The following is a 24471-nucleotide window of genomic DNA, read 5'->3' as shown; positions in this document are numbered from 1 at the left end:
CCACAGATCTCACTGTCTCCTAAGTGGTGGGGGCAGAATACATCTGTCAAATCACCCTGATCAGCTCAGACTCGTCATTAGTGGTGAAAAATGACTTTAAACAACAGGCCTGCATGCTCACCAGTTTTAAGTTTGAAAGGTGTAGGAAGCAGGAAAACTTAGCATTGGAATTTTATTTAAATATACACTTTTTTCAAATAAAAAGTATAAATCCTTTTATTTTGAACTCTCGATTACGCAGTCCTTTGAGCAGAACATATGGTTTAACTGGCACTAGTAACATGGGAGTAGATTTTCAACCTGCCGCCTGGGAGTTAAACTGGCATTGCAGATCAACTGCGTGTTAAAGAAACTGCCCGTTTTGCCACTGATGTCATGGACGGTCGATGTGCAATGCCAGTTTTACGCCAGGGCAACAAGTTGGAAATCTTCCCCATTATGCTTTATTTTAAGCAATATTCTTCAATATCCCGTTTGTTGTGCTGGTATACTCGATAGCCCCAAACAATTGAGACTGCTAATTTGTGATGTCTGACCTTCGAGTAGCAAAAAATTGGAATCCGGGCGCTGTCTTTATACAATCGCCACATCCAGGAATCAGGAGCTCTCCAGTCTCCAGGAGAGGTATCAGCACCGATATCTGCAATGCAGGAGGAATTATTGCCGTCAAATTAAGAATTGAAAAAAGTAAAATATCCTGAAATGTACAATTAAATGAGAAAGCAACCAGATAAACACATCCCTTCAATTAACAGTTTTGCATCTGACCAGTAAAACTGCTGCTGAGAAAATAAGCTTGTTGAGTGAAAGTTACGACTACTGGCAAGCTTACATATGAATGTTTAGTACTTGCTTTGTAAAATTAAATACTGAAATTAAAAACAAAAAATCATAGATCGATTTAGAATAGGCCCAATTCGAGAAACTGCCCGTGCTTATGGACCTAAGCCATGCAGATCAGACCCACGAGGTAGTTAGCATGTCCCTAAAGGATTGGAAATACCCACTAGCAACTCAGCATAAAACCCAACACGAGGTAGAAGCCCATAAGGATTGTGCCAATGGCAGTAGCACACAGAATGTAGATTAATAAATCGAATTACTCCACTGTACTCAATAATAAAGAGCCACTCTGCATACGAATGTCCTGTTGATTCATGTAGTAAAATAATGTGTATGCTGTCTACATGTGGGTAATCAAACAGCTCTGTAGCCTTGCACTACATACGTTATAAATTGGACATTTTTATATTTAATCAAAACTATGGTTTAATACTTTAATGTAAAATACTCCAAGGGGATACATACTACATCTAAAGGTGCATAGTCAATGTCCTCCAGGAGGAGCCAATATCCATTGGTTACTGCTTGAGTCAAGGATCCAGGCTGCCAAACAAACTCCCCCGGAACATCCGCACAGCGATACAGTCCCAGCAACATCTAATATACAAACAAATCATTAATTGAAACAAAATTTAAGAAGTGGTTCATTAGAGTGGTTAAAACATGCAACTTTCTCTCCCCTACAAAAAAAACTGTTCACTAAATTCAGATTAGAAACAGATGAGAAAAAACACACTAAAGTCAAAATTAGGAAACAACCATTCTCATTGCAAGTTTATGGCATCACCCAGAGAGATGTCTGTTCATGGACCTTCGAGACTCTCACTCGAATTAAGCAGTCCGAGGGGAAGTCAAGATACGGCTCACAGATGCACAGCTTTTTTTTTTTAAACCCTAGGTGCGGGGGGAGCAGGGAGGGTGAAGAGAAAGACTGCTACACCATCGGGCTGTGCTGCAAGGCACGATTGAACCCACCATTTCTGCACATATTGGGTTGCCGATCACAGTTGGAAAATTTATGGGTAATGGAGAAATAGAATGATCACCTCAGGCTATTCATGTGGATCTTCAGGCAGCCAAGCTGGGATCAACAAAAGCCTGGGAACAGAAACAAAACGCCACTGCTGCCCTCTCCAAATAAAAAAAGCCAGGAATTTACACATTTCGTACCTTGCTATCAGTCTGGTCTCCGAGCTGTACTTTTAGAAAGTCAGGGGGCTTTTGTCGACCCGTCAGCGCTGCTAAATATTCTACTAAAGCAGTTTTACCACAGCCGATTGGTCCTTCCAGCAGCACAGCATTCTGGGACACCACTGCCATGGCCAAGTTCTGCAGATAATTGTAGGTGGAAGCTACTAGCACAGGGGGCTTACTGATGCACTGAAGAGAGAAGGGGGGGGGGGGAAACAAAGTACTGTCAAAAATAGCAATTCTTTTAAAATATATAAAAAGCTGGTCAAATCATTTAGTGTCAGTTATCAGCAGGCGTTGCATTAGAAAGAGCTGGAGTGACAACTTGCTGCACCAACAAAGGACTGATTTCACAACTCTAGAAAACCCAGAGATCAAAAGTTACATTATATTGATTGCCATTAAGGACACCATTTTGAAAGTTAAAGATTTCATGGACATTCAATCATCTAGTTCTTTAAAAATTCTAAGCATTTACAGACAGTTATATTAATGCATACACAAATCTGTACATAAGCAGGCCACATCACAGTTCGTCTAGGAAAGTGAAATAATAACCTGCAGCAGTAACTAAATCAAAATATTTAAGTAGTGCCCAAATTACAATTCCTGTTCATTTACAGAATTGATATTTTCTGCAAGACAACCTTTAAATTTACATCCTGCACAGAATCTCCGTGCGCTAATGAGAGGCTAGTAGAGTGCAAAAGGACCAGTGCCGTGTGGAGTTTAGCTTTAGGAGGGAGTTCATGCTCGAGGTGCATATTATAGAGTTTGAGGAGTTTAGTTTAGATGGGAGTTGGGATAGCTTAGCCTGCGATGTGCAATACCTGCGCAGTGTGGGAGGCCCTGGATGCTAGGCGTGTCCAGGATGACCACGTGTGCAGGAAAGGTCTCCAAGTGCTTGTGCCCAAAGATTCTAAGCTTGAGGAGCAGCTGGGGCACTCGGTCATCTATGGGAAAGTGAAGCGTCCCTGGGATGTACATTCTAAAAAAATGTATCCGTGCCACAGACAGGGCAAGTTAGTGAAGAAAGAGGTGGGTGACCATCGGAGTAGGAAAACAGAGATGGGAGGCAGTGCAGAGATCCCTCCAGGGTGTTGAACTAACTGAATGCCCAGACTCTAGAAACAACTTGGAGAAGGCCACCATGGAGCAAGTAGTTGCCAAAAAGAGAGTTGAAGTGCAGAAATGGTGGTAATAATAGGAAATTCCATACTGGGGGGGGTGGGCGGGGGGGGGAAATAGAAAAACATTTTTGCAGCTGCAACTGAAAGTCTCACATGGTGCCTGGTCTCTCCTAGTGTCCCTCCATTAGAAAAGGCAAAGCTGGACAACGTTTCTACTCCTCCTAGCTATCCAGTGACCTGGACTGCTTCAGAATCTGGGTAAGAAGTCAGGGAGTAAACGTTTTCCTTTCAGCCAAGTTCATAATATTAGAAAGAGGGGGCAGGGGCCTGCAGGATGTGTGTGGAATGCAAGATGTCGGAGTCTTTTGTCTGCATTAGGTGTCAGCCGTGGCTCAGTTGGTAGCACCCTCGCCTGAGTCAGAAGGTTGTGGGTTCAAATCCCACTTCAGGACTTGAGCACAAAAATCTAGGCTGACACTCCAGTGCAGTGCTACTACTTCTTTCGTATGGTAGTAGCAAAGCAAATCAAATGTCAATATCTCAGTCAGATATCCAGGCCAAAGCTTCTGGTGTAACAGCGTGGATATCTTGTAGGCTGTCTGCAAATTTCCTCTGAGGGCAGTGCTCAATGATGTGCTCCAGGGTCTGATTAGGAGCTCCACAGTCGTATGATGGGGATGCTTGAATCTTCCATCTATGGAGAAGGTGACAGCATCTACCATGACCAGTTCGGAGACGGCTGATGGTTGTCCACGGTTTGCGAGGAAGATTTGATCCTTCAGGTTGTAGTAGAGGGAGTGCTGCACTGTCAGAGGTGCCGTCTTTTGGATGAGACGTTAAACAGAGACCCCGTCTATTCTCTCAAGCGGACACAAAAGATCCCTTGGCACTATTTCGAAGAAGAGCAGGGGAGTTATCCCCGGTGTCCTGGCCAATATATATGCCTCAATCAACATCACTAAAAAACAGATTATCTGGTCATTATCACACTGCTGTTTGTGGGAGCTTGCTGTGCGCAAATTGGCTGCCGCGTTTCCTACATTATAATATAGTGACTGCACTTCAAAAAGTATTTCACTGGCTGTAATGCGCTGTGGGACGTCCGGTGGTTGTGAAAGGCACTATATAAATACAAGTCTTTTTTTTTTTAAATCAGGTGCCTGAGGGTGGATTCTCTCAAGTGCAGGATCGCTGAGCTTTGGCACCAACTCTCTGCATTCCAGAACATCTGGGAGAATGAGGTGTTTCAGGATCACATGTCCCAGTCAACGGTCACCATAGAGACAGAAAGTGCAAGAAAACCCCAGGTTCCCGAAGCTGTCCAATACCTTCGATACCCACACGGGGGTTAACAGCAGTGACCTGGGTGAGGATAGTCTGGGTCAACACTGGCACGCGATGAAATGGGCAATCCAAGCCAGAGAGAGAAAAAGTGCAAAGGAGAAAATAGTGGCAGTTGTATGAGAAGATTCCATTATCGGAGTTATAGACCTGGCCAAGTCCTGCATGGTCTGTTACTTCCATGGCACCAGGGTGAAGAACATCACACAGTGGCTATGCAAACTTCTGGCAAGGGAGAGGGAGCAGCCAGTAGCCACAATTCATGTCGGGACCAATGGCTTAGGCAAGAGAAGATTGCAGTTCCTGGAGTAGGTCCTAAATTCAAGAAAAGGACATCCAAGTAGCAATCTCCGGTTTACTAGCAATGCCATAGTGGACAGGGTAGCTAGGATAGGATTAGACAAGATAGGATTAGACAGGATAGGTAGGATAAGACAAGATAGGATTAGACATTTGATAGACAGGTTTTTGGACTCTAGGGGAATCAAGGGATATGGAGATCGGGCGGGAAAGTAGAGTTGATGTTGATGATCAGCCATGATCTTATTGAATGGTGGAGCAGGCTCGATATGCCATATGGCCTACTTCTGCTCTTAAATGTGCACTACACATATGGAGCAAGAGGGAAGAGTTTAGACTTTTGGTGCTCAGGGGAAGAGTGCTGCGACAGGGGAAAAGTTTTTAAGTTGGAATATCCTTCGTCTGAGCCATACTGGCACCAGTACACTGGAGGGGAGGGTTAATAAAACACTACAGGTGGATTTAAACTAGTATGGTGGAGAATGACATTGAAAGATCAGGGAACAGACAGTGTAGAAACTACACAGCAAGCTTAGAGTATGTTAAGAAAGAGAATGAAGGAGAGATTTTCATTTCTTTTTTTTAAATCAAGAAAATCTATTTCCACTGGTCAGTAATTAGAAGGCATAATTTTAAGATCAATCACCAAAAGATGGAAAGGAGGAGTTAGGAGATTTTTTTTTAAATAACCGACTGTTAGGATGTGGAATGCTCCACCAGAAACAGTGGTGGAAGCAGAATCCATAATAGCTTAGAAAGTGGATTAATATTTGAAAGAAACATTTTAAAAGGGATTAAATAGCTTTCTGTTCCAGAGAACGGGCACAGGAGCGTTGGATTAAATGGCCTCCTTCTGTCCTAGAAAACCATGAACCTACGAGAGCTCAGGAAGAGTGCAGGCAAGTGTCTTAAAATAATGCACACAAATGCTAGGAGCATCGAGAAGGTTCTATGGTAATAGGACCAAGTGGATAAACACTTCAGAGATTGGGTCAGATTGCCTTATTTTTATGTGAAGTAAAATTGTTTTATGACGTCTGCTGGAAAGTGCATGTACAAGGATGTTAGATGAGAACAGGACTGGGATCAGTTGCAACATCTCCGGTGCTTTAATAACCTCCCGAGGCACACACAAATACTGCCACTTCCAGCAGGGTACCAGAACGTGATTTTCCCTGTGGAACCATACTCTAAAAAGGAGTCACCATCAGAAGATTGAAGAGAGCGCTAATATTGAGCTGACCTAACTTAACATAGGCAAAAGGACTTAACCTTGGATCTTGCTAGTCTGTGTGACTCAGTACCAGAATGGGCTATGTATTTATCTACAAAGCTACCAAATAATATCTAAATACACACTTATAATGGCTTCAGGGTTGACATCAAAATTTATGTCAACTTTCTTAACGTTTTCTACATCAGCAACATTTTGAATCAGTGAAGACTAATGCAATGCATCTCCCATGATGTTACTCGTTGATTAGAACGAATTGGCCTCAGTATAAAGATCTCAAAACCCTGATTTTTTAAAAAAGTACAATTCTAAAATGATAAATGTATCTCAATGAACATTCAACCTGGTCCTGATGGATGAGTTGTTTCCGTGGTAACACTACTCCACATACAGCAACAACATTCTCAGACAGATCTCCAGACACTATGTGTCCTTGTGTATATTTTAGTTGTTTCTCTTTCTGACACAGAGCTGTCTTAGGATTTGCCAGAACCAAGGCCTTCTCCACATTCAGCAATAGGTCACCTTCCAACAACCTGTGAAGCAAAATATACATGTGTTTTATTTTAAAAATAAAACCTGCAGAGCACAGAAATTTAAGTTTCACATCATCAGCAGGGATGTTAATCAAGGACATAAAATGACAAGGCAGAAACATAAACAAAGCTCCCTTTCACTTTTCAAAAAAAAAAGTCACTGCAAATGGAAGAGCCAAATGTATATGCATACACCCCTCTACCACCTTTTGGTCTCTACTGCTTCTGCATCATTTTTAACTTGATATTGTGTGCTGACAAAGCACAAATTAACCACGAATCACAGAGAGAATTACCACCAGACTCAATTATGCTGTTCCAGTATACGATGACAGAGAAGCTACTTGGTACTTAAGTCTAGTTAAAAATCAGAAAGTCCCAATTATTAAGATCACAAGTTTTATTCACAATAGTCCCGTGATAGACTATTGTTCCAGCCTACCATTCCAACAGTGACTACACTCACAAAAGTACTCCATTGGCTGTAAAGCGCTTTGAGACATCCGGTGGTCATGAAAGGTGCTATATAAATGCAAGTCTTTCTTTCTTCCTTCCCAGTATGATTTTGGTGTATTGTAAAACATTAAGTATAGTAACATGTGGCTGATCTTGCAGTAACTAAAATTGTTTGGCAACAGTATCGCGCTTACCCAATAAAAAAAATGTAAACTCCGATGACCTGCTGCATTACCAATTCCGAATGATGGAGTGGCCAATCAAGAATCATTAAGATTGTCACCAAGATCAAAAGCAGAGTTCTGTGCATTTGAGTGCACATGCCAATATCAAACGTCCTGCACTCACTAATGCAAGCAGGCCGTACCAAACAAGTACCAGCTAGCACCACTGTCACTGTTTGGTACAGTATAATTTGGGCACAAGTCAAATGACAAAAGTTTGGCTTTTGTTAAACGTAATTAAGTTGGCAAGTGTATGCTCAAATCCAAAAAAAATCACATGGACTGGTGTAAAAATAACTCAGCAGAGTTACTTTTCCCCAGAGGAAAGAAGAATCTATTACTTGTCAAGTTAATTGGCAAAAGAAATCTGTAAGTAATTATTCAAATAGCTCATTTTCAAAAAACTCTTACAGGTTAAATGACATTTTCTACTTCCAACATCTTTTATACAGAGTTTTAAAACTTGCCCATGTTGAAAAAAGTTTCATAAAATTAGTGTAAAATCTGATCTACTTTTCAGGGAGGACTTTTTTTTTTTTTTTTGCAAGCACATGTACAGGTTACATGTGTCTGCATTACACACATACACTTGCCATCAAGTCCCTAGTTGGCTCTTCAATGCCCGAGACCCAATTTCATTTGTGAATCTCGCTGTATTGTGTTATATAAAACCTATCATTGACCAGCACACAATTAAAGTTGCAAGTAACATTCATAATTTAACATGGTAACAGAAACTAAACACAAGAAATACAAAAACCTCAAACTGGTTCCAAAAAAAATTAAGCTTTTAAGCCAACAGTCCTCCAAAAATTTACAAATGTCTTAAGAATCTGAAATCATTCACCAATTCACAAAAAAATTCACTTGAAAGATTTAAATGCAATCTAGCAGTTGGAGCAAGTTTCCTTTATTTTAGTTGATTTAACCTTGGTACGACAAACTTACTGGAGTCTAAAATTTGTCACTTCTTCTGTAGTGAGAATCTTCTTGAAGAAATGGTTCTTCTGTTCATCACTCATGTTTGTTACAACTGCAAGACAGCTAGCCGTGTACCTGAAAGAAAAACATGGTTATATGCACACACAAGACTCCAGCAGGCTTTATGGTATTAAGCCCTACAGACCAGCCAGGGCTCAAGTTCCCTGCCAAATGGGCAGACAATATAGTTTTGCAGACATAAGGGATGTTTCCCACTTTTGTTTCTGCAGTAAACCCCATTTGGAAATGTAAAGTGTAGGATAGTTTTCATTAATGAGGGAGCTACACAGAATGTTATATTGGAGGCTACAATGTATCAAACAGAGGGGATTGCAAGAAGTAGTAAGTAATTTCAACAAGTTATTTGGAGTGATACTGTTATTTTATTAAATAAAACATATTTTGTCACAGCACCCAGAAATATTTATTTCTGCGTTTAAATGTTAAGGGCAAGAAAGAAGGGCATCTGTGTCTCTCTCGTATTGGACAGCTCTCTGCTTGTAGTTCTTTTTTCACAATCAAGTGATTACTTGTGTTTTTTGGAGTAGATGTTGTACTCTAGGTGAGACACCTTAGTGTTCGGACACACCAGTGTCAAAGAGTACGCACAGCTGCACTAGTTTGACAATTTTCCATTTCCCAGACCAGGCTGGGCCCGAGTGAGATTGCCAATTTGGTGCTGAAGTCAGAAACTGGGGATGGGGCGGGAGAGAAGAGAAAGAGGCGGGGCAAATTTTGCACTGTGGGACCATTATCTACACTGACGAGAGTCATTACATAAAGAACTCAGCCAGCAGACATTCATCCCATCACTCTGGTTTAAATTTAAACCCAAATCACAGAAGTGAAAGACCATTATGTGAACTACAACAGCAAATCCTCCCAAGGCAAGTGATTTTATATTTTCTCCTCTTCTATGGTTCTCTATTGCGCCACAACAGCAGAAAGCTACCGACGCATCTCCCAGTGCAGTCTGTAACCAGATACCAGATGTTTAGGCTGATGAACTCAGGATAACTGGTCTGGTATTTCCACCCTCCCTATAGGGAAACATTTGGCCTCCTTTTAAAGCCTCCTCTAACCATGTAGCCGAGATAATGCGCTCATTGCACGAGGAATCAGTGAAACACTGGCTGCCTGCACCAACCTGCTCCCACAAACTTCTTTTGCCCTCACACACTCTTTATAGTGCGGCAAAGCAACTGCAATTTTTCAAATGCCTTAATTTCCGATTATTTGAATAGCTCACTGCGAACTGGATGATCATTTAACCATATTTTCAATACACCGACTGAAATGTTAAATGCTATAAAAGGCATAAATGGGAAAGAGCAAGTATTAATGAAAGTTAGCAAAAAAAAATTAAATTATACACGTCAAGGGCATTTTTGCATAACTGGCTTATTCAATAAAATTTCAGTACTCAAAATGCTTGATTTTAATTAACACCCCAACAGGTTGAATACCTGTGGTTATCGGTTATGGAGTCTTATACATACCAGCGGACCAAGGTATCATGGCTTCTCAACAATGGAATGCATACACTCCAATCCCACAATTCACTGAACATTATCCAGTTTTCCTTCAGGAGTCTGCATGCTGCACTCATGAGGTCTCGGAGTTTCATGCGTTTCCGACCATATCGGACTGTATTGGAATCTGAACTCTCCAAAAACAGCCTCTGAAATACTGGTGGAGAATCCTTAAAGTATCTCAGTGCAAACCTTCAGGAGACAATCAAGTTACAGAAGTTACAAATTAAAATGTATTAATGTGTTATTACACACAAATAATTCCCCTGCATTCCCTGAATATCTCTAAACAGCACATACAAGAACAGTACCTCTAGAAGGACAAGAGCAGCAGGCGCATGGGAACACCACCACCTCCAAGTCACACACCATCCTGACGTAGGAGTATATCGCCATTGCTTCATCGTCGCTGGGTCAAATCCTGGAACTCCTTCCTTAACAGCACTGTGGGAGTACGTACCTTCACCACACGTACTGCAGCGGTTCAAGAAGGCAGCTCACCACCACCTTCTCAAGGGCAATTAGGGATGGCAATAAATGCTGGCCTGGTCTTATCCCAAGAATGAATCATTAAAAACCCGATCAGAATGGGTACAAGAACACTTCACACTTGTTTGTTCTTCCTTACTGACAGCTAGCAATCATCTCATTCTGATGCACAGGCGGACATTTTCATCAATTCGAAAACAACAACAACAACTTGTAATTATATAGCACCTTTAACGTAGTAAAACATCCCAAGGCGCTTCACGGGAGTGTTAAGACAAAAAATTTGACACCGAGCCACACGAGGAGAAATTAGGGCAAGTGACCAAAAGCTTGGTCAAACAGGTAGGTTTTAAGGAACATCTTAAAAAGAGAAAAGAGAGGTGGAGAGGTTTAGGGAGGGAATTCCAGAGCTTAGGGCCTAGGCAACAGAAGGCACGGCCACCAATGGTTGAGCGATTATAATCAGGGATGCTCAAGAGGGCAGAATTAGAGGAGCACAGATTATCTCGGGGGGGGGGGGGGGGGTGTTGTGGGGCTGAAGGAGATTACAGAGATAAGGAGGGGCGAGGCCATGGAGGGATTTTAAAACAAGGATAAAAAATTTGAAATCGAGGCTTTGCTTACTATAAAATTATTACATGACAATAAATGGCCAGAGATGAAAAGTGAGTGTCTGCTAAGTATTGGGCTTGTATATGCTTGACTATTAGTATACAGTTGGGTCTCAGGGTACAAAGTACTGGGAAGGCAGGGGTTACGAAAGAAACAGACATGGATCCCATTGCAGATTGTGCCGACGACTCCAATTAGACCAAGGACAGGATGGGCCTCAGCAACAAAGGCCTTTATGTTGAACAGCCTGCCAAGACACTCACTGTGGGCACACAAATGAAGAATGGTGTTGCACCATAGGGCAGCAAAGACCCATGGAATCACCCTTCACCATCGGGAAAGATGGAAAATTAGGGAGAAGAAAAAATTGTTAATTAAGCCAGGGGTAATTTTATTTACTACAATGCAGCTATTTGCATAAGTCAATACATGATCTAGTTCTATACAACAGCACTCAAGCAGCTAGATTCTACAATCTCCAGAATTACAAGAGGAATGACTTACGAAATGACATCAGGGCTGATATCAATAAGCTTGCTCATTGCCACACACAGTCTCTCATGTAGATCATGGTTGAATACGGCTCCTTTAATCGCCTGCACATTGCGTTCAAGAAGATCCAACAGCAAAGGCCTGAGATGACGTCCAATCAGCAGTGTGCATTCTTTATCCAACAGTAGCTGGGCTAAGACATTAAGGATACACTGGCGATCCTGCTCGTTCCAAATCTGAATAGATGAGAGGGGGAGAGAGAAACGTAATCAATCACACACAATACAGATTTAAATATCTCTAACAGTGGCCTGGATTTTGCGATCAGCAGCTAAGTGACGGCACTCGCCGCTGACCTCAAAGAAAGCTTCACACAAAGATCTAGCAATCTCTGTGGCTGAGATTTCACCTTTCCCAACGTTAATTTGATTCTGGCGCCAAGTCTGGGCGGTTTCCAGTGTTCAGCAACAGTGACTTCATCAAGCTGGCCAAGCACATTGAAGAATTCTCAGACAGCAAACCGTGGCAGCACGGTGGCATAGTGGTTAGCACTGTTGCCTCACAGCGCCAAGGACCCGGGTTCGAATCCGACCTCGGGTGACTGTCTGTGTGGAGTTTGCACATTCTCCCCGTGTTTGCGTGGGTTTTCTCCGGGTGCTCCGGTTTCTTCCCACAGTCCAAAAATGTGCGGGATAGGTTGATTGGCTATGATAAATTGACCCTTAGTGTTAGGGGGATTAAATACGTGGGGTTACGGGGATAGGGTGGGATATGTGTTGGTGTAGGGGTTATGGGGAATCGGGTGGGATATGTGTCGGTGCAGGCTCCATGGGCCGAAATGGCCTCTATCTGCACTGTGGGGTTTCTGTGAAACCGGGAAGTAAAATGCACAGATTATCCTTCACTTTTTATAATTTTTTTTTTTTTTTTTTTTTTTTTACAGAGAACGAACTAAAGATTGGGATATACACATGGGATTAAGTTAGAAGCTGAAGTATCAATTTTTTTTTTTAAATAATAATTATTATATCAAAAACCTATGGAATTATCATAATGGAAAAATTTGACAAATATAAAATTAGTTTTTCAGGGCCAGTTACACCTAACCGAACAAGGCTTAACTTTTTGGGGGGGGGGGGATTTAACAGCGATATTACAGCGTAAAAAGGAGAAGCTCGCGTCAGCTGCGAGGTCGTCAACAACGCGTCCTGTGGAGGAGCTGGGAATCACTGACAACAACTTCTAGATTTCCACATTTAACTGCGCATGTGTGGATGCCAGAAGTCACTGTCAGTTGTACACAGTAATGATGGCGAACACTGACAGTTTCGCCGTCATTACAACCGAAAAATCCAGGCCAATATTTTGCGGAGAGGCAGAGAGAGAATGAGTTTTTGTTCATGGTAATTAGAATGTGGGAATATTTACATTCCAACGGTTGAGACACAGAGTGTATACTGTGGGCAAGGATACACAGAAGTTACAACACGTAAACAGGCCAGTCGACCCAACCAGTCCATGTCAGCAACAACAGAACATGCTGGAAATACTCAGCAGGCCAGGCAGCATCCATGGAGAGAGAAACAGAGTTAACGTTTCAGGTCTGGGACCCTTCGGTTCTGATCACATTTACCCAACCTGCTCCCAGATCCCATCTTCCATCTATTCAATCTAATCTTGAATGTCAACATATTTTCTGCCTCAACTACCAACCCTGGAAGTGAATGCTACAGCCTCAACTCTGAATAAGTTTCTCCTGCCCTCTGTTCTAAATCTTACATTTACTCTTGCATCTACAGCCCTTCATTTTTGAACCCCCAACTATTGCTTCTATTTATCCTGTCATAATTTTAAACAATTCTATTATATTGCCCTGTAATCTGCATTGTTCTAACAAAAAAGCCTCAATTTGTCCAAGTCTGTCTTCATATTTGACATAAAAGAATTTGTATTTCCTCATACAAGGCAGCAGCCTAGTGAATCTGCTTCGGACCCTCTACAGCCTACTTTAAGGTCTTAAGGTTTTATATAGGCTCATCTTTACCGTAACCTTTATATATTCTATGCCTTATGTGATAAAACCCCAAATTCTATTAGTTTTTAAAAATAAAATGGCCTTATCAACTAGAGCTGCTGCCTTTAATGTCCTTTCAAATCCCTGTTGTCACAACACCGAACCAACTACCATTCAAACACCCCACCCTCCGGCCCGGCCGCCCCCGGCCCGCACCCCCCCCCCGGCCAACCCCCGGCCCCCAAAGGAATCAACAAAAAGAAAATCAAATTCAATGTCGGAAGTTGTTTGTTCTATCCCCGCCCTCCATACTGACAGACACCAAGAATTCATCAGTGGTCCAAACCCCATGTTCCAGCCCCCACTTATCTGCCAAACCCCATTCCCTTGCCACAGTAAAGCCAAACCAAAGAACCTCCCCCATTCCCCTCGACATTCTTCCAAAGCCCTGCCGTGGGACAAACTCCAGGGCCGTCTACAACAGTAGAGAGCTGCTCTCCTCCAGTGCAGACAAACCCCACTCCCCGGTACTGCTAAGTGCCAGATATCCACCTACAACTGATACAATTTCATACCACCTTACTGTGCATTCACAACCCTTACTATTTTAAAAGCTATTAAATACATAGGTAAAAGGAATAAAAGCTACACATTCATATAAGTTTCACAGAATAATGATGCCTCGTGAAATTCAAGCACCAGTAAAAATCCTACATAATAAAAATGGAATGTAACTTATTCGGTCAGTTACCACCCCCAACATAACATATAATCCACCATAAAACTGTGACTCCTGACTCCGGGAGCAACACCTCAGGTTTAATGTTAAAAAAAATACTGGACGTTATCCAATCTCTGGGTGACAAACCGGACATCCCTCCTGTAGTAGCGGGCATTACCTGAACAAAATGCATTAACTGTACAACCACAGCAGTGTTTTCACGCCAGTTTGCAAATCATTTGTCTCAATTAAATCAGGTGCAATCTACAATTACAACATTGTCTATCTAAACAATAAACTCTACCGAGTCAGTGGACAACCAAATGCAAAATCTGCGCCAGGTTGGAAGAAGCTGTGGGGATACACGACCCACACCCCGCTTGGGCCAAGCTCTCAAACACTCACCTGCTTGGCCAAGTACTTGTTCAGCTCGTTGCGGCTCTTCTCGTTTAACTTGGCAATAAGTGGAAGAGACGCTAACTGAAACTCGAAGTTCTCCATGCTGTCAGCGACCCTCGGGGGAAAGGAGGTCGCAGGACAATTTGTGCGAATAAAATGGCAGGAAAGTTAAACAGCCGGCAGCAGCATGTTACAATTTTAGCTGCAACACAGCCACACGTGGAAGAGACTGAGAGGAGCACTTCCGGGGCACTTGCACATTTAAAGCTGAATACCTCCTCCAAAACAGCTTATCAACATTTTACTGCCTCGGTTGCATGGATTGACAAAATTAGTCGTGTAAGTAAGCAAAGTAACTTGAAACAAATTTTCATTCTTTTTAAATAAGCAACAAATTCAGATTTACAATTGTGTAGCATTAAAAAGCTACCCATATAGCATTTTACACGCCTTTAATGAACATTTTTGCAATGTGTTTGCCAAATACAAATACTCCAATCAAAACATCTTCACATTATACGTGGTGTGACACCATCCACATGGAAACCTGCCTCACTTTTGCATAAAACAGTGTCTTTTTATTTTATAATTTTTTTGAAGGTGTTTCCACATGAATTATTAACACCATGGAAAATGTAAATCATAACTTGTTTAGCTGAAAGATCATAGATCAGTGGTCAAAGTGGAAGGTGGCTATGAGGGGCACTCTGTCTTTTTGTGAAGTAAGCAGGCAATGAATGCCTTTTTAGAATTACATAGAAATTACAACACAGAAACAGTCTGTCCCAATAAGTCCATACTGTTGTTTATCCTATTGCCCTGTGAGCTCGAGAGCGTGGCGAGATCCTGCCCAATCTTACCCCCATTCAGGTGGAATTTCTCATTGGCTAAAGCAGCGGTCTAGGATGAGCGGGGCATATGATGGTGGTGGCGGCGGGGGGAGGGGGGTGGTGGCACAGGGGAGGAGGGGGTCACTTTGGTTGCCTGCCTCTCTTCCGTGGCATTGTCCCTGGAGAGGGAGCATGGTGTGTCCACAAGTATGCTTGATGCCTTCTGTGACCAGTTGGCGCCACAGGGTATAAAGCCATTAGTTGATATCCACAATCTCATTAAGATTTAATTATTATTTGTGCATTTCACTGTATTGTACATAGTTATTATTGTTTGGTTCATGTTTGTGGTGCCCTAGGGCATTTGCCTTAACAATTTTTGTTCCCATCTAGTGACACTGGGGCAACAACTCAGTGTCACCCTGAAAGGTATTACTTTAAAGGCCTATTCCCCTGTGCCCATATCCCTTATTCCCCTTTTCTTCAATCACCTATCTTACCTATTATTAAAGGTTGACTAGGCTTATGAATTTGAACAAGCAAATGTTCCACATAGAATCTTCATTTACAGATACTCTGCCATATTTTTACTCATTTGAAGAGAGACTCACTCATTTTAGCCTATTCTGATGTATTTTACTCTTTAAAAAGAGCACAGCTCCTCACTTTTAAATGGGTATGTGATCTGTCTCAGGGGTGCTGGTCATAAATTTCACTCACAAAATTCCTCACAAGGGATATGGGGAGAAAGCAGGGACAGGGTACTGAATTTGGATGATCAGCCATGATCGCATTGAATGGCGGAGCAGGCTCGAGGGGCCGAATGGCCTACTCCTGCTCCTATCTTCTATGTTTCCTCAGCAAGTACAGACCAGCCGAGTTGTGCTGATAAATGCCTGCTGTATGGTGGCACTAGTCAGGCTACTGTACTTCCAAACAATAGGGGAGTTGCTGTGTCTCCCAACTCTGCAGTGACCATGCATCAACAAAAGGTTTAGACTCAGAACTTGTTTGCTCATATTCTGGCAATATAATTTTTGTTCATTTTCACCACTGCCAAAACTTCCGACTCCTTGATCAGGTACGGCTCCATGGGTATTGGGCAACCTCGAATATCTCACCTATGTAGTCAGTATTTATGAGCGAGCCTTGACAGTGAGTACTAGTAAGCTATTCTATCATAATAGCAAAATACTGCGGATGCTGGAAATCTGAAATAACAACAGAAAATGCTGGAAAGGCCAGGCAACATCCGTGGAGAGAGAAACAGAGTTAACGTTTCAGGTCTGGGACCCTTCATCAGAACTGGAAAAAGCTGGAGATGTAACAAGTATTAAGCAGGTGCAGAGATGGGGGGGGGGGGGCAGTTAGGAGGGGAGGAAGAAATAGAAAGAACACCCTGTACTTTTGTAAGAGGCAGGAAAGATAAAATGTTGCAAATGGGAATGGCAAAAATCATACTGCATGAAAAATGGGGGCAGGGATAATTATCTGAAATTGTTGAACTCAATGTTGAGTCCGGCAGGCTGCAAAGTGCCCAATCGAAAGATGAGGTGCTGTTCCTCGAGCTTACGTTGAGCTTCATTGGAACAATGCAATAGCCCGAGGACAGAGAGATCAACGTAAGCTCGAGGAAAAGCACCTCATCTTTCGATTGGGCACTTTGCAGCCTGCTGGACTCAACATTGAGTTCAACAATTTCAGATAATTATCCCTGCCCCCATTTTTCATGCAGTATGATTTTTGCCATTCCCATTTGCAACATTTTATCTTTCCTGCCTCTTACAAAAGTACAGGGTGTTCTTTCAATTCCTTCCTCCCCTCCTAACACCCCCCCTCCCCCCCACCGCCGTCTCTGCACCTGCTTAATATCTGTTACATCTCCAGCTTTTTCCAGTTCTGATGAAGGGTCCCAGACCTGAAACGTTAACTCTGTTTCTCTCTCCACGGATGCTGCCTAGCCTGCTGAGTATTTCCAGCATTTTCTGTTGTTTTAGCTGAGACATCTTGCTGTTTCCACAATGCACACAGCCTTTGACTCCCGGCTTGGAGCGGTTCGCCGCAGCCCGTGCAGATGGCGCTGCGGCCGGAGTGCTGGGGGCCGGGACTCTCTTGGTTGGGTGGCGTCTCCTTGTCGGCGGAGCGAAGGTTGAGGGTGGAAGGCGCGCGGGAAGCCTCGCTCTCATTTCCCGGGAGCGGCGGCAGGCAGAGAGTGTGAGACAGACAGACAGACAGACAAACAAACAAACAGGTAGGCATAGGCACAGACACAGACAGGAGAGAGCACCATTGACTGTGTGCCCGGCGCTCGCAACTTCCACCGTTCACAGTTATAAAAAAAAGCATCTGCGTTCTCCTTTCTGTTTGTTTTGATTTGGCCGAGTCTATTAGAAAAATAACCAACCTTCCCCACAGCCACTTGTCTCACCCTCAGTATGTGTGTTGTGCTATAATTGTTGCTGTGCACTCAAACTGATGCATTTTATATGCTGAGCATGACGGGACTCTTGAGTCATTGACTGCCTAATTGGAGCATAAATAAGTGGAGATTTGTATTTGTGTTTATTTGGGTTGTGCTTATTTGCTGCATTTTGATGCCTGACTGAAGGTTTTCTTTTTCCCGGGCTGTAGTTGTCATTCAGATTCTCTTTAAAGGAGGGGCTGTTGTTTTTCTGGTGGCCTCCACAAGTTCAAAGGTGAGGTTGGGCCCCTGCTTTGACGTCTGCGCTTCAGTACACATTCCATTGTTCGCCCTCACCTTTATTCTCCTGAATGCTGGAGTACAGTTCTGTCAGTATTTGCAGCCCTTTGGTATTTTAGTCAAACTCCAGGAACCACTAGATAGTGTTCAGCAGCAGGAACCATAAGCTAATTTTATTTTGCCTCAGCACATTGCTGCTCTCTGGCCAACATGGCACAGAATGGAGATCTAACCTGGGTTCTTCCATGCTTGTATGGCTCAGTACCATGCCATCTGGAAAATGAGCTCAAGGCATTGGTCTAGTAGGTGGCCCACCACCACCACCTTCTCAGGCAACTGGGGTGGGCAATAAATGCAGCTGCATTTCAGGATGTGACACTCCCATCCTGAGATGAATTTTTAAAAAGTGGAGAGGATCCTGACTGCATAGCAGAGGGCAACTGGGAGAATTTACATTGCGTGGGGAGGGTTCAAGGAACATTTTGAACTACTGAAGATTTTAAGTAGTATATAGAATTTGAATAATATGTGTGATATCACTCTAATGGGGATATGGACCCAAGCTCAGAAGAGGGAAGATGAATGTACCATTAAGTTTTAACGACTGATACAGAAGCTGGTGAATGTGTGGCGTAAACTGTCCTTGGAGATAGTGGCAAAATGTAGTGTTAGGAAACCCAAGAAAGTGATGGATTGTTTTTCAGCAAAAAGCAAATGATTTGGAGGGTAAAAAAGAATATTGTGTGGTATTTACTGAATCTTGGAACTAGTCCTATGGCCACAGTGTAACCAGGAGGCATGGACGGAAGTTGAAAAGAGGGAAGGTGAACAGACAGTTCAGATTCAACAGCATTGCAGAGAGGATGGTGAGTACATGGAACAGACTGTCTGGGGATGCAGTGGGGTGGAGAATAACAAATTCAAGAGGGAGCTGGATAGATGTTTGCTGGAGAAAGAGATTGAGGAGTACGTGTAATGTAAAGAAATTTGTAAACTTTGGAGTGAGGTGAATGCACCATAATGGTCTTTCCTGGACCTTGACATACTTCCACAGCATGAAGATGCCCAAAGTGTTTTTAACTTGCATTTAATGACTTGGATGAAAACAAAGTGCAAATTGGTCACATTTGGAGGAAATGCTAAACTAAGATGTAGCTCACAAATTATAAAATAGATGACATTTAATGCAGGCAAGTGTAAATAACTACATTTATGTAGGAAAAATGATTGACAGACATTCTCCATATACAGTGCTGAAATAGCTTCAGATGAAGTTCGAGACCTTTGAGTCTTATGACTTGATGGTCCACATCTCTAACAAATGGAAAGCAGCAACCAACAATGTGATGTTAAGAACATAAGAATTAGGAGCAGGAGTAGACCATACGGCCCTTCACGTCTGCTCCGCCATTCAATAAGATCATGGCTGATCTTCGACCACAACTCCACTTTCCTGCCCGATCCCCATATCCCTTGATTCCCCCCAGAGTCCAAAAACGTATCTATCTACGCCTTGAATCTGCCCAAGGACTCAGCAGCCACAGCCCTTTGGGGTAGAGAATTCCAAAGGTTCACAACCCTCAAACCCGGCACTAAGTTCATGGTCTACAGAGCAGCAGTGATACCCACCCTGCTGTATGCCTCAGAGACATGGACCATGTACAGCAGGCACCTTAAAGCACTGGAGAGGTACCACCAACGCTGCCTCCGCAAGATACTGCAAATCCTTTGGCAGGATAGGCGCACCAACGTCAGTGTTCTGGCTCAGGCCAGCATCGATGCTTTGACCACGCTTGATCAGCTCCGATGGACGGGTCACATTGTCTGCATGCCCGATACGAGACTCCCAAAACAAACACTCTACTCGGAACTCCGACACGGCAAGAGAGCCCCAGGAAACGCTTCAAGGACACCCTCAAAGCCTCCTTGAAAAAGTGGAACATCCCCACCGACTCCTGGGAATCCCTAGCCCAAGACCGCACAAAGTGGAGGAAAAGCATCCGGGAAGGCACCGAACACCTTGCGTCTCTTCGCCGGGAGCAAGCGGAAGCCAAGCGCAGGTAGTGCAAGGAGCACACCCACCTGCCCCTTCAATCACCGTCTGCCCCACCTGTGACAGAGACTGTAGGTCCCACATTGGACTCATCAGTCACCTGCGAACTCATTTTTAATGTGGAAGCAAGTCATCCTCGGTTCCGAGGGACTGCCTAAGAGAAGAAGGAGCTATATAGCCGAAACAGAACAGAAGTTGGTGAAAGTAGTGATCAAATTGTGTAGTACTCTAGTCAGACTGCACCTAATGTACAATGGCCAATTCTGGTTGCCAAGACATAAGGGCAACATTTGCGTGTTGGAGCAATGGCGCAGAATAGTCAGGATTAATCCCTAGTGTCAAAGGTCTGATTTGAGGAAAGACTAGATAAACAGTTTAAAAGGAGCGCAGGCAGAGAGAGAGCTCAAAGAGCGAGAAGCTCCAGCACCAGTGATTTAAAAACAGAGCGACGGTGAGCAGCAGCTGATGCCAGACAAACGGAGGGAAAAACTCAATTAGTGACGTCTGAGTCAGCACAGGGTGAAGAACCAGGGGGAGATCGAGAAGGAGGCCCTGCAGACACTGGTCCTATCCAACAGGCACAATATACTTGCTACCTGTGAAGATCAGGATGAAGGCTACAGGGAAGGTGGCCAGAACGCTAACAATGGCACCATGGAGCAGGAGGCAGTCCAAGGGGAAGCAGCAGAATAGAAAGGTTGTAGTCATAGAGAATTCGATAATTAGGGGGAACAGATAGAGTCTGCAGAAAAAAGGGACATAACTAGCATTAAGATAGACACAGAATCCATATGGATTGAGACAAAGGATGGCCCGATCACCTTAATGGGGGTAATCTGCAAACCATCTAATAGTGGAAGGGAAGTGTAGGAAGAAATATGTAGACAAATCTATGAACTGAGTAAAAGACATAGAATAATAATCATGGGAGAGTTCGGCTACCCCCAAATAAACTGGCAAGAAGGGGAAGAGGGAATAGAGTTTTTACAGTGTGTTCAGGGGTCCTTTCTTACCCAGTACATAAAGAGAGGAATCACTACTGGATCTAGTAATGGGAAATGAATCCGAGCAGATAAGAGAAGTAAGCATAGGGGACCGTTTAGGTAATAGCGATCATAACATAGGTTTAAAATAATGATTGAGAAAGACATAAGTAAGACAAAGATCAAAGGAAAAAAACAAAATTTTGAGGGGATGAGAATAGAAGTAGGGAAGGCAAACTTGAATTTGTTATTGACGCACAGAGGTAGAACAACAGCGGGAACTGCTTTATCCAATAATGAAACACCATAATGGATAAAGAGAGAATGATAAAATTGAAACTGAAGAAAAAAGCACACCCAAGTACATAGCCAATAAAGGAGAGGGTGACAGTTAGGAAAGAAGTCCAAAAAAATTAGGAAAGCAAAAAGGAACTACAAAATAAAATTATCGAGGAATATAAAAAAAAGTCAAGCATTCTTCAGACAAACAAATAACAGAGAAATCAGGATAGGGATAGGGCCACTAAGAGATGCACAAGCTAAACTCTCAGGAAATGGCAGAAATATTGAACAATTACTGAACAAGGGAAGCTAACCAGGTGGGTATGACTTTAGAAGAAGAGATCAAAAAAAGATATAAAGACATTTAAGATAGAAATGGGGGGTAGGGGGGAGATAATTGATAAACTAATCAAAATTAGAGAAGATAAAACTCCTGGTCCAGATGGATAGCATCCGCACATATTAAAAGAAGTTAGGGAAGAGATAGCAAAGGCACTGTATTCGTTAGTAAAGGGAATAGTGCCAAAGGACTGGCGGACAGCTAATGTTCTTATATTTAAAAGGGAGATGGAACAAGTCCAGAGACCTACAGACCAGTTAGCTTAACATCAGTGGTAGGAAAGATAATGGAATCTTTACTCCAAGATGTACTAGAAAAATATCTGGAAACCGAAAATATAATAAACCGAAGTAGTCAGCACAGATTTCAAAAGGGAACGTCATGCTTGATCAACCTTACTGAATTCTTCGAAGAAAAGGGAAATGCAGTAGAAACCTATACAAATCATTATATAATATATTTGGATTTTAAAAAGGCCTTCGATAAGGTACCGCATAGTAGACTCATGACTACGGTCAGAGCATGTGGAATCAGGGGATAGATAGCAGAATGAATAGCAAGCTGGCTACAGAACAGAAAACCGAGAGTAGGGGTTAAGTGTAGCTATTCACACTGGCAAACGATACAAAGTGGTGTTCCACGGGGATCGGTGCTGGGACCGCTGCTGTTCACGATTTACATTAATGATGTGGATGCCGGAATCGGTTGTACAATTTTAAAATTTGCGGAGAACACCAAATTGGGAGGTGCAGTTAATACAAAGGAAGGATGTAACAAAATACAGGAAGACATTAATAAGCTTACAGAATGGGTGTGTAATTGACAAATTAATTTCAATATAAATAAGAATGAGGTGGTGAATCTTGGTATATAGGAAGAATAAAGAGGCCACGCACTCCTTGGATAATAAGTCTGAATGGGGTAGAGGAGCAAAGGGATCGAAGGGTAGAGAAACACAAATCATTAAAAGTAGTGACGCAGTTTAGTAAGGCCATAAAAAAATGCAAACCTAGCACTGGGATTCATTTCCAGAGGGATAGATTTGAAAAGCAGAGACGTTTTGTTGAACTTAAATCGAACCTTGGTTAGACCACACTTGGAGTACTGTGCACAGTTCTGGTCTCCATATTATAAAAAGGATATAGAGGCATTGGAGAAGGTGCAAAAAAGATTCACAGGGATGATACCAGAACTGAGAGGATATACTTAGCAGGAAAGACTGAACAGGCTGGGTCTCGAGACGGCTGAGGGGTGACCTAATTGAGATCTTTAAGATTTTGATAGGGTAGACATATAGAAAATGTTCCCATTTGTGGTGGAGACCAAAACTAAAGGTTATAAATATAAGACAGTCACTAATAAATCCAGTAAGGAATTCAGGAGAAACTTCTTTACCCAAATAGTGGTAAGAGTGGATCATGCTACCACAAGGAGTAGTTGAGGCAAATAGCATATATATATATATATAGATGCATATAAAGGGAAGCTGGATAAGCATGAGGGAGAAAGGAATAGAAGAATATGCTGATAGGGTGGGATGAAGTAGAGCGAGAGGAGGCTCGTGTGGAGCATAAACGCCGGCACAGACCAGTTGGGCTGAATGGCCTGTTTCTGTGCTGTATACTCGATGTAACTTGATAATATGTTGTTGTTATGCACACAATTAAATAAGAGAGTGCAGTGCCAGAAATACATTTTCTATGACTGCACTTTGTCTAAAAAAAACTGTAGTTTACTGTTATGTTAGCTATGTTCATTACTGATACTTGAATTATTTTTATCAATGTCTCTAGTGCAGTAGCTCATGGCTGCCTTGAGTTGCTGCATACAGTATTTACACACTCCTGTTGATTGGATGCTGCAACTCTGGAGAAATTGTATCAAAGCTGTAATTCATTGGTTGTGAAGTACTTTGGGACACCCTGCAGACATGAAAGGTGCCATATCAATGTAAGTCCTTTCCTTACAAAACTAGCAAAAGCTAACTAGTTCCTTCACAAAAATACCCTCCAAAATGGCCCAGAATGTATAATAATGACAAGTGAAAACAAATAATTGCACTGAGAATGGTATGGGACAGGGACTTGCTGTAATTTAAACTGTAGCTATACTCAACTTTCCATATTGAAGGAATAAATAATTTAAGTACGTGAAAGCCTGCAGGAAGTTACAAGAGTTCAAGACAAAAGATTTATTTTCTGGAGTTTGCCTCTCCAAGAAATTCTGATTTGGTGCATTTTGGAGGGTTTTTGGGAACAGGCCAAAATAATTTATCCAGTTACAGATATTTCAAGTCTTTAAAATAAAGTAGTTGTATGGACTTCAATAGAAGTTGAGGATCCAATTTCTTCCATTGAGAAGTTATTGAATGGCAACCAGTTGTGTTTTGTGCAGAAAACATTTCGAATCCAGCATCCATTTCCCTGCTTTTGCTAGTAAGATTCTGTAGATTTGAAGTTCCCGTGCTCCTCCGCTGGTTGTCAGTTGCAGTGGAAGTGAGAGAGAGCTGAGCGTCTGTGCTGGCTGTTTTCTGAAGCAATCCAAAACTATTACCACTCTTGCTCTGTCCCCATAGCCTTGGCTGTTCCTCTGCTTCAAATGTTTATCTGCTCTTCCCTTAAAAGATGCAATGGTCTCCGTCCCATTAATAATAACACTTCAGTCATGTTGGGCTGTATGCTCTTTGACTGAATGTGGCAGCAAGGTTTTTGTTTGTCGTACTATTGCAGCTGAAGATTGTTCAGCAGATACAGCTTTGTCCTCGGGAGTTGTTTCCTTTCCCTTCCT

At 42.5% G+C, this 24471-nt stretch overlaps 2 protein-coding genes across 3 annotated transcripts in view; one reads left to right on the top strand and one right to left on the bottom strand.

The window, feature by feature from the left end:
• mdn1 (midasin AAA ATPase 1) overlaps window positions 1-14749 on the bottom strand; it is a 197742-nt gene extending 182993 nt beyond the window's left edge. The window contains exons 1-8 of the mRNA XM_085997622.1: window positions 14502-14749; window positions 11374-11597; window positions 9736-9960; window positions 8204-8311; window positions 6383-6575; window positions 2014-2223; window positions 1309-1440; window positions 537-640 (exon numbers count right to left, since the gene is read on the bottom strand). Of these exons, the coding sequence (XP_085853748.1) occupies window positions 537-640; window positions 1309-1440; window positions 2014-2223; window positions 6383-6575; window positions 8204-8311; window positions 9736-9960; window positions 11374-11597; window positions 14502-14597 (1292 nt within the window). The 5' untranslated portion in view covers window positions 14598-14749. The remainder of the gene's footprint in view (window positions 1-536; window positions 641-1308; window positions 1441-2013; window positions 2224-6382; window positions 6576-8203; window positions 8312-9735; window positions 9961-11373; window positions 11598-14501) is intronic.
• casp8ap2 (caspase 8 associated protein 2) overlaps window positions 14733-24471 on the top strand; it is a 61715-nt gene continuing 51976 nt past the window's right edge. The window contains exon 1 of one of the 2 annotated variants that reach the window (XM_085997621.1): window positions 14733-14834. The gene's annotated coding sequence lies outside the window, so the exon portion shown is untranslated. Of the gene's footprint in view, window positions 14835-17400; window positions 17577-24471 lie in introns of those variants that run through there. The other variant, XM_085997620.1, reaches the window with a different exon arrangement.

The sequence above is a fragment of the Somniosus microcephalus genome, chromosome 9 (genome assembly GCF_052327205.1).
Source record: "Somniosus microcephalus isolate GS21.2 chromosome 9, FLI_Smic_1.0, whole genome shotgun sequence".
Taxonomy (NCBI): Eukaryota; Metazoa; Chordata; class Chondrichthyes; order Squaliformes; family Somniosidae; genus Somniosus; species Somniosus microcephalus.
This window is presented reverse-complemented; position numbering and strand designations above follow the sequence as displayed.